This window comes from Balaenoptera ricei, chromosome 2, assembly GCF_028023285.1.
Source record: "Balaenoptera ricei isolate mBalRic1 chromosome 2, mBalRic1.hap2, whole genome shotgun sequence".
NCBI classification, from domain to species: domain Eukaryota; kingdom Metazoa; phylum Chordata; class Mammalia; order Artiodactyla; family Balaenopteridae; genus Balaenoptera; species Balaenoptera ricei.
In genome coordinates this window covers 58,753,149-58,769,947 of record NC_082640.1, presented here as the reverse complement: position 1 = coordinate 58,769,947, position 16,799 = coordinate 58,753,149, and the positions used below count along the sequence as shown (strand labels likewise).

General features: G+C 39.9%; 1 protein-coding gene across 1 annotated transcript in view; it reads right to left on the bottom strand.

The window, feature by feature from the left end:
* LOC132360361 (OTU domain-containing protein 7A-like) overlaps window positions 1-16,799 on the bottom strand; it is a 381,868-nt gene that overhangs the window by 91,948 nt on the left and 273,121 nt on the right. The window contains exon 5 of the mRNA XM_059915424.1: window positions 1,560-1,742. Coding sequence (XP_059771407.1) covers window positions 1,560-1,742 — 183 coding nt within the window. The remainder of the gene's footprint in view (window positions 1-1,559; window positions 1,743-16,799) is intronic.

Sequence of the window (16,799 nt, the reverse complement as noted above, 5' to 3'; positions counted from 1 at the left end):
GAAACTACAAGAGTCAAGTGTAACAGGCTGGGTGGGCACACAAACAGACAGAGTCCAGAAACAGAGCCAAATACATTTTGGGGAAGTTAATGTACAGCAAAGTTGGCATTTTAGTTCAGTGGGAAAGGAATGCTTTATTCAATAAATGTGCTAGAATACCTCATTCTCAATCCAGAGAAGCAAAACTAGATCCTTAGCTATTATTCGTAAAAATTTCAAATTGATTATAAGACCTAAGAACAAAATTTAAAAACAAATATAGGAACATATGCTAGTAACTTTGCACTCCAGGAGAACTTCTAATGTGAAAAAGGACACCCATTAGCCATGAATGTATAGTAATGTAAACATTCTGTAAGGCAGAATACTCTGTGAAGAGTCATAAGGCAAATAATACAGTGGGATGTATATATAGACATGTGTATACATACATATATATACACAAAATGTTTGTAGTCTTCATTATAAAGAATGCTACAAATTGATAAGAAAAATACAAACAAACAAATCAATAGAAAAATAGGCAAAGTATGTGAACAAGCATGTCACAGAAGGGGAAATCCAACTGGCTAACAAGCAAATGACAAGATGAAAGTTAAAATACACTATTTTTTGCCCTTCGGAGTAGAAAAACAATGTACAACCATCATGAGGACACCCAGTCCTGGCAAGAATGAAGGGAAACACCCAGTTTCACACATGGTGAACAGAAATGTGTTTGGGAATGAAGTTTTGAAGTTATTAAATAAAAAAACACATGTGTTGGAACAGCAAATCCACCTTGGAAATGCCAACCTATAGAAATAACAGCACTAGTACATACAAATTACAGGTATAAAGTTTATTTTAGCAGTGCCTATAGTGTCAAAAACCACCACCAACAACAAAATCCAAGAAAAAACAGAATCATGATGAACAGGCATGGTTTAAAAATGATCGTATGCTGTGGAATAAAATATTTAGAGAGAATGTTTGTGATTTATTGTTCAATGAAACAAGCACTCTGCCAAGTGCATTATGTGCATTTGACTCTGATGCGTTTGCACTTTGAACAAGCAAAGTAAGAAGGAGAAGAAGGAGACAGAACAAGATGGGGCCACTGGTTAGTCTCCCTGAGGTTTGGGAGGTGTGGAGAAGAAAACTCTTATGTTTCTTTCATATATCTTTGTATTGTCTCCTTTGTTACAATGAGCTTTTCTCATTTCTGTAATTAAGACATGGAAAACGAAGCACATGGGATGATGAACATCAATCTTGAACAGGTTTGGAGGCTTCTATGCTACTTGGAAAATAATTGCAGGGAGCAGAGATGTTGGGTCTGGAAAAACCAGGACTCCAGGAGGAATGTGGGGTCCCAGAGAAGTGGACACACTCTCCCGTTTTTCTGAGGCAGGAACGGAAGCTGTAAAGGAGTATGAGGTGTGGTGCCCAGAGAGCCCCACCTGCCTGCAGCTGGGAGGCGATGACCTCGCCCTTCTGTGTACCCCCACCCCAGCCCCCTTGCAAGCCAGGGCGTGCTGGCCGGGGAGCTGGTGCGGGGCGGGTCCCTCAGCTGGTACCTTGGGCGATGTCGTCCTGCCTGGGCAGGCAGGGCCGCTCGGCCGTGTGCGCAGGTGGGGGGTGCTCTCGCTCGGGCTGCTTGGGGCACCTGCCCTCGTTGAACACAGGTGGCAGGTTGGCTGTGTGCACCTGTCGGAGCTGCTCATAGTCACTCAGAGCGGCAGTCAGGTCCCAGTTTTTGCCTGGAGATGAGAAATGACAAGAGATTACAATACTGATGCATGAATCATGGTCACATTTTAGGAAAGAATCACGCAAAGAAGGGTCTCTGTTAGCACGTGTTCACACATGAACTCCCCACCAGTAGTTCTCATTTTTCTTTTTGTTCTTTTCTTTTTTTGGTTTTTCACTCAATGCTTTTTAGTATACTCACAGAGTTGTGCAACCATCCACACTATACGATCCCAGAACACTTTTCATTACCCTGAAAAGAAGCTTTTTTAAAAAATTGAAATATAGTTGATTACAACGCTTCAGGTGTATAGCAAAGAGATTCAGTTATACATACACATACATAGATCTATTCTTTTTCAGATTCTTTTCCATTATAGGTTATTACAAGATATTGAATATAGTTCCCTGTGCTATACAGTAGGCCCTTGTAGTTTTAGTTCTCAGTTTTCGAAGGAGTGAAATGGCCTGATGCGTACTCTCTAAGAGTAGAATTTCACACCCACGCCTGAGATGCATCCCTCTGAAGTACGTGATGTACGTACGATAGTACATCGCGTAGTATCTAAGGATGCTGGCCTTAGATTCACACACCCTGCAGAACATTCCACGCCTCTGAAAACCAAGTCATAGAGCTTAATTTCCAAGGGGAGCAAAACATTGAGTGCAAAAAAAAAAAAAAATGGAAAAGAAGTTCCCAGTGGGAAAAAAAAAGGAATGAAAAGAATTCTCATGTTTTCTTTGGGCTTTTGCTCAGTATTTCACCTTCTTCTTGAAGCTTAGCTTGGAGAGGGCAGAGGCTCCAGGGGGCTCGCTGTGTGGGAGCCTCGGTGGGAGGCGACCTCAGGGCTCAGGTGCTGAACTGGGTGAGACTCCAGGCGGGACAGCTGTGCCCGTCCCAGGCAGCGCTCAGCAGGGATGGGTGCTGGGGGTTCACAGCACGAGGGGCAGCTCATGAGGGGCTGGACTCAGTGTGGAGGCTCTAATTCCTGACTCTAAGACTTGGTGGACTTCTAACAGAAGGAAGGAGGTGGCACACACCACATCCGATTCCGTTAGGCAACCATGTGCTTCTCAAAGATTTTTTTTTTTTGATATGGACCACCTTTTAAAGTCTTTATTGAATTTGTTACAGTTTTGCTTCTGTTTTATGTTTTGTTTTTTTTGGCCAGGAGGCACGTGGGATCTTAGCTCCCTGACCAGGGATTGAACCCACACCCCCTGCATTGGAAGGCAAAGTCTTAACAATTGGACCCCCAGGGAAGTCCCAACCATGTGCTTTTTAAAGGCAAAGAATTAAAAGCTTAGCTCTAATTTTAAAGAGCGATTAAAATCTTATCCTCTCCTGATTAACTTCAAATTGCAGTATTCACTATATCGACTAACAATACGATGAATTATGTGGTGTAGACAACAGAATGAGGCTTTGAATGTCTAAAATAACATCTGAACATCTTCCTCTGGTGTTTCTACTTTTTTCTGCCGCACACTTGATACTATCAATCAAAATGTTTAAATTCTATCACATGGACATTTACAATTTAATCATATTTTTTTCCTCCAGTCAGCTAACAAAGACACCACTGAAGCATCTTTGCACCTCTCAGTGGGGAAGAAAAGCAAACGAAACCATCCGGGTTATTCAACAAAACCCTAGCAGGGGCTGGGGGCACTTTTGTAAGTGGTGACAGGTGGGGACATGGGTGGAATGCAGCCCCACTACTGTTAGTAGTTGTATCGTGCAACATGGTGGTGATGAGAGAGTCGTTTTAGGGGAACCAGTTGAATCAGAAATGCAAGCATGCACTTTCACTCTTACACGCGACTAACAATCACAGTGTACACACACTGCCTGGGTGATCGCAAACGCACTTTCGAGTCTAAGTGCTTGTGTCTATCAAATGGGCATCCTCGTTCCAGGGCGCAGTCCAAGAAGGGCAAGACAAGGCCCTGCCTTAGGGACATTATTCCTTAGCAGGGGCGATGACCTGGGTGGGCACCTTGCCCTAAAGTATGGCCAAGGGTGGCAAGTGCCCCAGGGAGGGCCAAACCTGTGTCCGGGAGGAAGGTCAAGGAGAGGGGAGGTGGAGGAGAGGCACCTGGATTGTGATCCTATCACAAAATGCAAACATGTTAAATGTGGGAGTGTGTATTAGCAATGACACCAGCCCCACGAATCCTGGCTGTGAAGGGAAACAGCCCGCATGGAGCACCCAGGTGTAGCTGGGGGTGTCATCGTCCCCGAGCCCCACAAGAAGCAGGCACTGTCCTGGCTCCTCACAAACAGAAAGTGAGGCTTAGAGGATTGCTACACCATAGTGTTTGCATATGAACCCTCCCTTCTGGATCTGTCCACCAAGCTGCATCTCCCCTGCAGGGCTGCCATGGACATAAGACCCAGTCCTGGCAGAGCTGTGGCCCCCCAGCTCCTGCTCCCAGGAGCCAGCCCACTGTGCTTCTCCCACCAACTGGAAAGAGCCTGTCTGCTGTTCCTGTCTGTTCCCGACAGGAGACCCTTTCAGAGCCCCTGATCCACGTTCCATCACAGATGATCAGGCCCGAGTGAGGGCAGGACCACAGTGCTCACGCGTGGCTTCTGTGGACCAGAACTCCAGGGTGGGGGTGTGTTCCCACTGTGTGCCTCCGTTAGAGCATCAGCTGGGGCAACGCTGAGAAGCACGTGTCCAGCCATCAGCAAAGGCCGGTCCGCTCTGCTCTCCCACCCGGGAACCTCTCACTCGCTGATTTTTCCCACTTGCTCTTGCCTACATTGCCTTCTCCCATCACTGCCCTGGGCTCCTGCTCACTTTGCTACACACCTGCCCGTATCCTTAACTGGCAAGCATCCTGGTTCTAACCTGGGCCGCACCTCTTAGCAAACGGGGATCCAGTGTCAGGTGAGAGCAAAGATGGAGGAGGGGGCGGCACTGTCCACAAAGCCCAGCTCCCAAACGATCCCCAAATGCTCGATTTCAGATTTTAGAGAACTCCTCAAGGATCCAGGACTCCAGGGTCTGTGCACTTGGAAAGGGTCCAAGAGGCCACTGAGAGGGAAGCAAGCAAGACGGAAGGAAGACAGACACACTCATCAGATGTTTAGGGGGTCAGAGCCCCTCGAGATCTGCTTCCTGCTCTGCACAGTCCCAAAGATGGCCTCTCAGGACAACCAGGAATGCCAGTGGTGACTGACAGACGCGTGGACAGGGGATGCCCCAGGGATGAGCTTGACATCGGCGGGTTGTACAGGTTGTATCTAAAAGCAGGAAATCCAGAGGACAGGGACAGGAGTGGGCCCCTGGTGGTCTGGGAGCAGGGTTTGGTGCTCAGAGAGCATACATTTCAAGATCCCCTTTCATCTTCTCCACTGTAAGTCTTGGAGAGTCCCAACAGGTGTCGCATGGAGGGAGGATGAGGTGGAAGGGCACAGAGGCCCACCATGGTGACACCACCACAGTGATGCAACGGGCTGAGGCCAGACGGAATCCATAGCCGGGTGATTGGGGTGGCCACAGGCTGTGAGCCCTGAAGCCAGCACACTCATTAGAGGCAGGAATCGGTCCAGCAGAGCAGTAAAGAGCTCAGGCTTTGGGCCTGGCCCTACCTCCCGGCTATTTCTGTGACAGTGAATACAGCATACCACCATGTGAAACCTTGGGTTACATTTCTGAACAACTGGGATAATAAAATCCACCTAATGAAAATTCCTAGGAGGAGTAAGTGAGGTGAGGAGACTACATTTGTAAAGTTCTTAGCACACGGAAAGCTCTTAGTGTTACGACCGCTCATGATATGTTTTCACTTATGCCTAACTTCTGTTCACTTATGGTTGATATCCAGCTGGTAAGTGACAGAACTGAGATTCAAATCCAGGTCTGTCTTGATCAAAACCTAAGCTTTTGGGGCTACAGTTCCTTTGAACCTGACCTTGTTTGGGCGTCATGGCTCCTGGCTGCTGACCACCCTTGAAACCTCCCTCTCCCGTGGCCGCCCATCATGACTCCATTACAGGACTTGCCCTACTTCCCAGATCCCTCCATCCCCACCTTGCCACTGTTTTCACCTGCTGGGTCCTTGCTCTGTTCCCCACAGACTCACCTGTACTATGTGAAATTCTCATTCAGGTGTCACTTGTGCCATCTCCCAAACACCAGCAAGCCACCAGGCTGCTGGGAGGACACCAGAAGGCCTCTCTCCAACACGACATCTTAACAGACCCCTTTCCTATGACTCTAAACACTCCATGTCCCCTTTTCTGGCTGCTTTGCCTTTCCCTGTCCTTAAAGCACACGGATTCCCTCCACTTTTCTTCTTGTTTATCTTTTCTTCTCTTAATTTATAATATATTCTCTTTTGAAGATTAAGTCCATCTCTATGGGAATAATCATAAATCTAGTTACAGTTTGTATCCTAAGCTTCAAGGCCAAATGTTCAAAGATGGCAGATGCTAGTCAACTATCCAATCTCTATTCCTGTCTGATTCTATATGCACAGAATCCTAATTTATTTGCAAGAGCAATTTGCACAGTTAGAAATACTCATTTTTCTCTTGCAGCTGACCTGAGGGTTTCCAGTGATGTTCCAACAGTATTTTTCCAAGGACAGTATTTCTGGTAGGACAGTATCACTGTCTGGAAGACCTCAACCCAGAGCCTCAAGGAGTTGGAGACAGTTGTCTGATAAATGTTTCCTTCCGGGTGCTGCCTCAGTTTGTTATTGTCACATACAGCAGGTGACTGGGGTACCAGCAGGTACAGGTTTTACCCTCTAGCACAGTTCACTGGTGATGTGCTTGTGCTTTAAACTTTTAATTCATTTTATTTTTTATTGTCTTAAGAGGAACATCAAGTGGGGTCTGATCTCAGGTTAAACAGCTTATTTTGTTTTGTCTCTAAGGCTTCCATTAAGGAAAATGATGAAGCAGAGATATATGAGCCCACAGGAAGATGTGAAACAGGAACTGACTAAACTCAGGGAAAAAAGAAAAGAAAAGAGTTAATTTCAGAGATGAAGTCCAGTTATAAGGGACCAGACAGAAAACAAGTACAGATAGCATAGTAAGGACTATAAAAATGAAAACTAGTAAAGTGAGCAAAATGAAATAGAAATAAAGAAACAAAGGGTTACAGGGAAATGGTAGAAAGAGACTATAGGTGAAGGAAATGCCACGTACACATCACTGGAGCCCAAAGTAAGAAATCTAAAACAATGGAAAAGAAAAAATAATTTAAAAACTATGATTAAAAGAGAAAACTTTTTTTTTTTTACCATATGGAGGTACTTCATTATTTCCTTATAATCAGGCAAGCTCAACAAAATGATATGCTACCTAAATTTGTAAAATGCTGTGGTAATAAAGTTTCACAAAATTTTAAGACAAGGAAGAGCGTTTGTCACATGAAATGACATCACATTGGACAGGCACTGTGGTTCACATTCTGGGCACTTGTGATTCCCTCTTCTGCTGATTCTCAAAAAGAGAAATTAAAAAAATACATGGTACCATGCATATATACTCTGCTTTATCTCATCATTTCAGAAAAAAATTATTTGCACACAAATGTAAATACTAAAACAATTTAAAACATACAGTCTCCTCAATATCATTTCATTAATTAAGAAGAAACAAAAATGGATAGCCATCATACAGTGATCTTGGGTAACCAATCAGGGAAAAGTGGAGGAAAATCAGGAGCAGAGGACATGGTAGTTTTTGGAGAGAATCTAAGACCAGCAATCACAGATTTAGCCTTTCAAAAGAGAGAACTTCTGACATAAATACTTGATCCTACACACTGAAAGGGCACATTGTATATAAGGAAACTGTCCTAGTATAATCAATACAATGATATAGCCTTATAATATTATTATGTTTTAAAGATAAAGAGAATTATTTGCATATTTCAGCAAAAAGGAAGAACAATCAGGCAGGTAACATACTTCTTGGCGGCCACATTCAATGCCTGAAGATAATGGGCCACATTTACAAGATACTGAAAGAAGTAAAGAAGTGCGAGCTAAGAAATGTTTATACCCATATAGGCCATTCCTTCATGGATAAAGGCTACAGACAAATCATTTAAAACAGGTCTGAGTTCAGGAAATATTAGTCAAAAGGCTCTTTCTTGAGAAAACTACTAGAAGATGAGTTCCAGCCAATCAAGAATGAATGGAGGTTTGGCAAAGGGAAATCAAGGCAGCAGTAAATGTATTTAACTGTACAGCTAAGTAAAAGCAAAGGTACAGATACAAATGACAGAGGAGAACATTCTGCCAAAACAAAAATTGTAGAAAGTAGAAAGTAAAGTCCACTTACAGTTACTTCGGCTGTACTACATGGGAGTACAAAATAGCACTTAAAGTCAGCAGATCAAATATAAATATGTGAACACACATAATAGTACAAAGGAAAACACTAGAAACATGTGAATGACATACTACTAACTAAACTGGATGGTAGAAGAGAGAGAGGGAGGAGGAAGAAGATATAAACTAGTTTTATTGAGGCAGATCATTGGAACCACCTATAAGAAAAAGGGAAAGAGGATAGTACATCAAGGTAGCAGTTTTAAAAGTAACCACTAGATAAAAATATAACTTTTAAAAATAAAAAGCTAACTGATTCCATTGATCTATATGTCTGTTTTTGTGCCAGTACCATATTGTTTTGATGACTGTGGCTTTGTTATGGTCTGAAGTCAGGGAGCATGCTACCTCCATCTCTGTTCTTCTTTCTTAAGATTGTTTTGGCTATTTGGGGTCTTTTGTGTTTTCATACAAAGTTAAAAATTTTTTGTTCTTGTTCTGTGAAAAATGCCATTGGTAATTTGATAGGGATTGCGTTGAATCTGTAGATTGCCTTGGGGAGTATGGTCATTTTAACAATATTGATTCTTCCAATCCAAGACGATGGTATATATTTCCATTTGTTTGTGTCATCTTCAATTTCTTTCATCAGTGTCTTATAGTTTTCATACTACAGGTCTTTTGCCTCCTTAGGTAAGTTCATTCCTAGGTATATTTTTTATGCAATGGTAAATGGGATTGTTTCCTTAATTTCTCTTTCTGACCTTTTGTTGTTAGTGTATAGAAATGCAAAACATTTCTGTGTATTAATTTTGTATCCAGCAACTTTACCAAATTCATTGTTGAGCTCTAGTAGCTTTCTGGTAGCATCTTTTTCTATGTATAGCATCATGTCATCTGCAAACAGTAACAGTTTTACTTCTTCTTTTCCAATTTGAATTGTTTTATTTCTTTTTCTTCTCTGATTGCTATGGCTAGGACGTCCAAAGCCCAGAAATAAACACACGCACTTACAGTCAATTAATCTACGGCAAAGGAGGCAAGAAACAAAGGAGAAAAGACAGTCTCTTCAATAAGTGATGTGGGGAAAACTAGACAGCTACATGTAAAAAAATGAAATTAGAACATTCTCTAACACCATATACAAAAATAAACTCAAAATGGATTAAAGACCAAATGTAAGATCGGATACTATAAAACTCCTAGAGGAAAACATAGGCAGAACACTCTTTGACATAAATCTCAGCAATGTTTTTTTGGACTCATCCTCTAGAGTAACAGAAATAAAACCAAAAATAAACAAATGGGATCAAATTAAACTTAAAATCTTTTTCACAGCAAAGGAAACGATAAATGAAACAAAAAGACAACCTATGGAATGGGAGAAAATATTTGCAAGTGATGTGACTGACAAGGGCTTAATTTCCAAATTATACAAACGGCTCATAGAGCTTAATATAAAAAAAAAAAAACCCAATCAAGAAATGGCAGAAGAGGCATAAGCCGCTTAGATGGCCTCATCCACCAGAGAGCAGACAGCAGAAGCAAGAAGAACTACAATCCTGCAGCCTGTGGACCAAAAACCACATTCACAGAAAGAAAGACAAGATGAAAAGGTAGAGGGCTATGTAACAGATGAAGGAACAAGATAAAACCCCAGAATAACAACTAAATGAAGTGGAGATAGGCAACCTTCCAGAAAAAGAATTCAGAATAATGATAGTGAAGATGATCCAGGACCTTGGAAAAAGAATGGAGGCAAAGATCAAGAAGATGCAAGAAATGTTTTATAAAGACCTAGAAGAATTAAAGAACAAACAAACAGATATGAACAATACAATAACTGAAATGAAAAATACACTAGAAGGAATCAATAGCAGAATAACTGAGGCAGAAGAAAGGATAAGTGACCTGGAAGACAGAATGGTGAAATTCATTGCTGCGGAACAGAATAAAGAAAAAAGAATGAAAAGAAATGAAGACAGCCTAAGAGACCTCTGGGACAACATTAAACGCAACAACATTCGCATTATAGGGATCCAAGAAAGAGAAGAGAGAGAGAAAGGACCAGAGAAAATATTTGAAGAGATTATAGTCAAAAACTTCCCTAACATGGGAAAGGAAATAGCCACCCAAGTCCAGGAAGCACAGAGAGTCCCATACAGGATAAACCCAAGGAGAAACACGCCGAGACATATAGTAATCAAATTGGCAAAAATTAAAGACAAAGAAAATTTATTGAAAGCAGCAAGGGAAAAATGACAACATACAAGGGAACTCCCATAAGGTGAACAGCTGATTTCTCAGCAGAAACTCTACAGGCCAGAAGGGAGTGGCATGATATACTTAAGTGATGAAAGGGAAGAACCTACAACCAAGATTACTCTACCCAGCAAGGATCTCATTCAGATTTGATGGAGAAATCAAAAGCTTTAGAGACAAGCAAAAGCTAAGAGAATTCAGCACCACCAAACCAGCTCGACAACAAACTTCTCTAAGTGGGAAACACAAGAGAAGAAAAGGACCTACAAAAACAAACCCAAAACAATTAAGAAAATGGTTATAGGAACATACATATTGATAATTACCTTAAACGTGAATGGATTAAATGCTCCAACCAAAAGACACAGACTGGCTGAATGGATACAAAAACAAGACCCATATATATGCTGTCTACAAGAGACCCACTTCAGACCTAGTGACACATTCAGACTGAAAGTGAGGGGATGGAAAAAGATATTCCATGCAAATGGAAATCAAAAGAAAGCTAGAGTAGCAATGCTCATATCAAATAAAAGAGACTTTAAAATAAAGAATGTTACAAGAGACAAGGAAGGACACTACATAACGATCAGGGGATCAATCCAAGGAGAAGATATAACAATTATAAGTATATATGCACCCAACATAGGAGCACCTCAATACATAAGGCAACTGCTAACAGCTCTAAAACAGGAAATTGACAGTAACACAATAATAGTGGGGGACTTTAACACCTCACTTACACCAATGGACAGATCATCCAAAATGAAAATAAATAAGGAAACAGAAGCTTTAAATGACACAATAGACCAGATAGATTTAATTGATATTTATAGGACAATCCATCGAAAAACAGCAGATTACACTTTCTTCTCAAGTGCGCATGGAAGATTCTCCAGGATAAATCACATCTTGGGTCACAAATCAAGCCTCAGTAAATTTAAGAAAATTGAAATCATATCAAGCATCTTTTCTGACCACAACGCTATGAGAGTAGAAATGAATTACATGGAAAAAAAAACATAAAAAACACAAACACATGGAGGCTAAACAATATGTTACTAAATAACCAAGAGATCACTGAAGAAATCAAAGAGTAAATCAAAAAATACCTAGAGACAAATGACAATGAGAACACGATGATTCAAAACCTATGGGATGCAGCAAAAGCAGTTCTAAGAGGGAAGTTTATAGCTATACAAGCCAACCTAAAGAAACAAGAAAAATCTCAAATAAACAATCTAAACTTAGACCTAAAGGAACTAGAGAAAGAAGAACAAACAAACCCCAAAGTTAGCAGAGCTAAAGAAATCATCAAGATCAGATCAGAAATAAATGAAATAGAAACAAAGAAAACAATAGCAAAGATCAATAAAACTAAAAGCTGGTTCTTTGAGAAGATAAACAAAATTGATAAACCATTAGCCAGACTCATCAAGAAAAAGAGGGAGAGGATTCAAATCAATAAAATTAGAAATGAAAAAGGAGAAGTTACAATGGACACCAGAGAAATACAAAGCATCCTAAGAGACTACTACAAGCAACTCTATGCCAATAAAATGGACAACCTGGAAGAAATGGACAAATTCTAAGAAAGGTATAACCTTCCAAGACTGAACCAGGAAGAAATAGAAAATATGAACAGACCAATCACAAGCAATGAAATTGAAGCTGTGATTAAAAATCTTCCAACAAACAAAAGTCCAGGACCAGATGGCTACACAGATGAATCCTATCAAACATTTAGAGAAGAGCTAACAACCATCCTTCTCAAACTCTTCCAAAAAATTGCAGAAGAAGGAACACTCCCAAACTCATTCTATGAGGCCTGATCATCACCCTGATACCAAAACCAGACAAGGATACTACAAAAAAAGAAAATTACAGACCAGTATCACTGATGAATATAGATGCAAAAATCCACAACAAAATACTAGCAGACAGAATCCAACAGCACATTAAAAGGATCATACACCACGACCAAGTGGGATTTATCCCAGAGATACAAGAATTCTTCAATATACACAAATCGATCAATGTGATATACCATATTAACAAATTGAAGAATAAAAACCATATGATCATCTCAAGAGATGCAGAAAAAGCTTCTGACAAAATTCAACACCCATTTATGATAAAAACTCTCCAGAAAGTGGGCATAGAGGGAACCTACCTCAACATAATAAAGGCCATATATGACAAGCCCACAGCAAACATCATTCTCAATGGTGAAAAACTGAAAGCATTTCCTCTAAGATCAGGAACAAGACAAGGATGTCCACTCTCGCCACTATTATTCAACATAGTTTTGGAAGTCCAAGCCACAGCAATCAGAGAAGAAAAAGAAATAAAAGGAATACAAATTGGAAAAGAAGAAGTAAAACTGTCACTGTTTGCAGATGACATGATACTATACATAGAGAATCCTAAAGATGCCACCAGGAAACTAGTAGAGCTAATCAATGCATTTGGTAATGTTGCAGGATACACAATTAATGCACAGAAATCTCTTGCATTCCTATACACTAACGATGAAAAATCTGAAAGAGAAATTAAGGAAATACTCCCATTTACCATTGCAACAAAAAGAATAAAATACCTAGGAATAAACCTACCTAAGGAGACAAAAGACCTGTATGCAGAAAACTATAAGACACTGATGAAAGAAATGAAAGATGATACCAACAGATGGAGAGATATACCATGTTCTTGGATTGGAAGAATCAATATTGTGAAAATGACTATACTACCCAAAGCAAAATACAGATTCAATGCAATCCCTATCAAAATACCAATGGCATTTTTTACGGAAGTAGAACAAAAAATCTTCAAATTTGTATGGAGACACAAAAGACCCCGAATAGCCAAAGCAGTCTTGAGGGAAAAAAACGGAGCTGGAGGAATTAGACTCCCTGACTTCAGACTATACTATAAAGCTACAGTAATCAAGACAATATGGTACTGGCACAAAAACAGAAACATAGATCAATGGAACAAGATAGAAAGCACAGAGATAAACCCACGCACCTATGGTCAACTAATCTATGACAAAGAAGGCAAGGATATACAATGGAGAAAAGACAGTCTCTTCAATAAGTGGTGCTGGGAAAATTGGACCGCTACATGTAAAAGAATGAAATTAGAACACTCCCTAACACCATACACAAAAATAAACTCAAAATGGATTAGAGACCTAAATATAAGACCAGACACTATAAAACTCTTAGAGGAAAACAAAGGAAGAACACTCTTTGACATAAATCACAGCAAGTTCTTTTTTGATCCACCTCCTACAGTAATGGAAATAAAAATAAAAATAAACAAATAGGACCTAATGAAACTTCAAAGCTTTTGCACAGCAAAGGAAACCATAAACAAGACGAAAAGACAACCCCAGAATGGGAGAAAATATTTGCAAACGAATCAACGGACAAAGGATTAATCTCCAAAATATATAAACAGCTCATGCAGCTCAAAAAAAAAAAAAAAAATCCAAAACAACCCAATCCAAAAATGGGCAGAAGACCTAAATAGACATTTCTCCAAAAAAGACATACAGATGGCCAAGAAGCACATGAAAAGCTGCTCCACATCACTAATTATTAGAGAAATGCAAATCAAAACTACAATGAGGTATCACCTCACACCAGTTAGAATGGGCACCATCAGAAAATCTACAAACAACAAATGCTGGAGAGGGTGTGGAGAAAAGGGAACCCTCTTGCACTGTTGGTGGGAATGTAAATTGATACAGCCACTATGGAGAACAGTATGGAGGTTCATTAAAAATCTAAAATTAGAATTACCAGATGATCTAGCAATCCCACTACTGGGCATATATCCAGAGAAAACCATAATTCAAAAAGACACATGCACCCCAATGTTCATTGCAGCACTATTTACAATAGCCAGGTCATGGAAGCAACCTAAATGCCCATCGACAGATGAATGGATAAAGAAGATGTGGTACATGTATACAATGGAATATTACTCAGCCATAAAAAGGAACGAAATTGGGTCATTTGTTGAGACGTGGATGGATCTAGAGACTGTCATACAGAGTGAAGTAAGTCAGAAAGAGAAAAACAAATATCGTATATTAATGCATATATGTGGAACCTAGAAAAATGGTACAGATGAACTGGTTTGCAGGGCAGAAATTGAGACACAGATGTAGAGAAGAAACATATGGATACCAAGGGGGGAAAGTGGTGGGGTGGCGGGGGGGGGGGTGGTGGTGTGATGAATTGGGTGATTGAGATTGACATGTATACAGTGATGTGTATAAAATTGATGACTAATAAGAACGTGCTCTATAAAAAAATATTATTCAAGTCAAAAATAAAATAAAATAAAATAAAATGAACATATTGTTCAAAAAAAAATGGCAGAAGACCTAAATAGATATTTCTGTAAGGAAAACATATAGATGGCCAACAGGCACATGAAAAGATGCTCAGTATCACTAATTATTAGAGACATGCAAATCAAAACTACAATGAGGTATCACCTCACACCGGTCAGAATGGCCATCATCAAAAAAATCTACAAACAATAAATGCTGGAAAGGGTGTGGAGAAAAGGGAACCCTCCTACACTGTTGGTGGGAAATAAATTGGTACAGCCACTATGGAGAACAGTATGGAGGTTCCTTAAAAAACTAAAAATAGAGTTGCCATATGATCCTGCAATCCCACTCTTGGCATATATCTGAAGAAAACTCTAATTTGAAAAGATGCATGCATCCCAGTGTTCATTGCAGCACTATTTGCAATAGCCAGGACATGGAAGCAACCTAAATATCCATCGACAGATGAATGGATAAAGAAGATGTAGTATATATAATACAATGGAACATTACTCAGCCATAAAAGGAATGAAATAATGCCATTTGCAGCAACATGGATGGACATAGAGATTATCATACTAAGTGAAGTAAGTCAGAGAAAGACAAATACCATATTACACCACTTATATGTGGAATCTAAAAACATGATACAAATGAACTTATTTACAAAACAGAAATAGACTCACGGACATAGAAAACAAACTTATGGTTACCAAAGGTGATAGCAGGCTAGGTGGGGAGAGATAAACTAGAAATTTGGGATTAACATATACACACTATTATCTATAAAATAGGTAAACAAGGACCTACCGTATAGCACAGGGAACTATATGCAATATCTTATAGTAACCTATAATAGAAAAGAAACTGAAAAAGAATACATATATATGTATAACTGAATCACTTTGCTATATACTTGAAACTAACACAACATTGTAATTAACTATACTTCAATAAAAAAATAATTACATTAAAAAAAGGAAAAAGGGAAAGAGGATAGTACATAAAGGTAGAATTTTAAAAAGTAACCACTAGATAAAAACATTAAAAAATAAAAAACTAATAAAATACAGTGAAAGTCATTTAAATATTTATATATAAATAGTAAATATAATATGACAGAATTAAGACCAACCATATCTGTCATAGCAATAAATTTAAACAGGTTTAATGCAGCTATTTAAAGAAAAGAATTTTCATATTACCTCAAAAACAAAGATCAACTTGTGCTGTATATGGGAGATATATTCAGAAAAGTGATTCAGAATGGTTATAACTAAAGGGGTTTATCAGGCAAAGGTAAAACAATAGCAACAATAATAACAACAAAAGGCAATACAGGGATCATAATCTTATATCAAACAAATAGAATTTAGGTCAAAAGGCATTAAGTAAGATGCAGAAGGCCACTTTATAATGCTAAAGGGTTCAGTCCACAGTGGAGATGAATTAATCCTACTTTTTTATTTTCTGTAGTTTTGAGGTCTTGTTGACCTGGGAGAAATCGCCCTTCTCAGAACTCTCTAATTCTTGGTGATGGCAAATAACTCCCCTGCAAGCATGCCTTTCATATGAAAAAGGAGCCAATCCAGAGTCCACTCCCCCAACCACCTCCTCTGTCAGGCCCTCATGCTCTGGGCCAATGTTCCCTTGTGCTAAACACCCAAGGCCAGAGACAGCACATGGCAGCCCCTCCACCCTGGAACCTGCTGCAATGATTCACACCAGCCAATACTAAATCCGCCTACCCCTCCTTGCCCATTCCTTCTTGCAGAAACCATAGTAAATCCTAGCCCACGTGTTCCCCTCAGCCCCTTTGCCTTCTGACCCTGGTGCTTCTCCAGGTGGCCCCGTGTGCCATGCCTCCTGCCTCTAGGGAACTGGGAGTAAAACTTTCTTGCTTCATGACAGTCATTTCTGTGTGTGTGTCTTATCAGACCCGGTTAAAACAAATCCCCGGCACATATTAAAACAAGACATAAGAACTACAAATAACATGTATATTAAATAAAAAGTAGAAACCATATAAAGCAGAAGTTACCATGAGATGCTAAGATAAACACACTGACATGGACTATTAACAAAAGAACACCTGCTGTTTATGGCAATAGCTTCTAAACCCGTGAGACCACCACAACAAAGGTTTGCTTTTTGC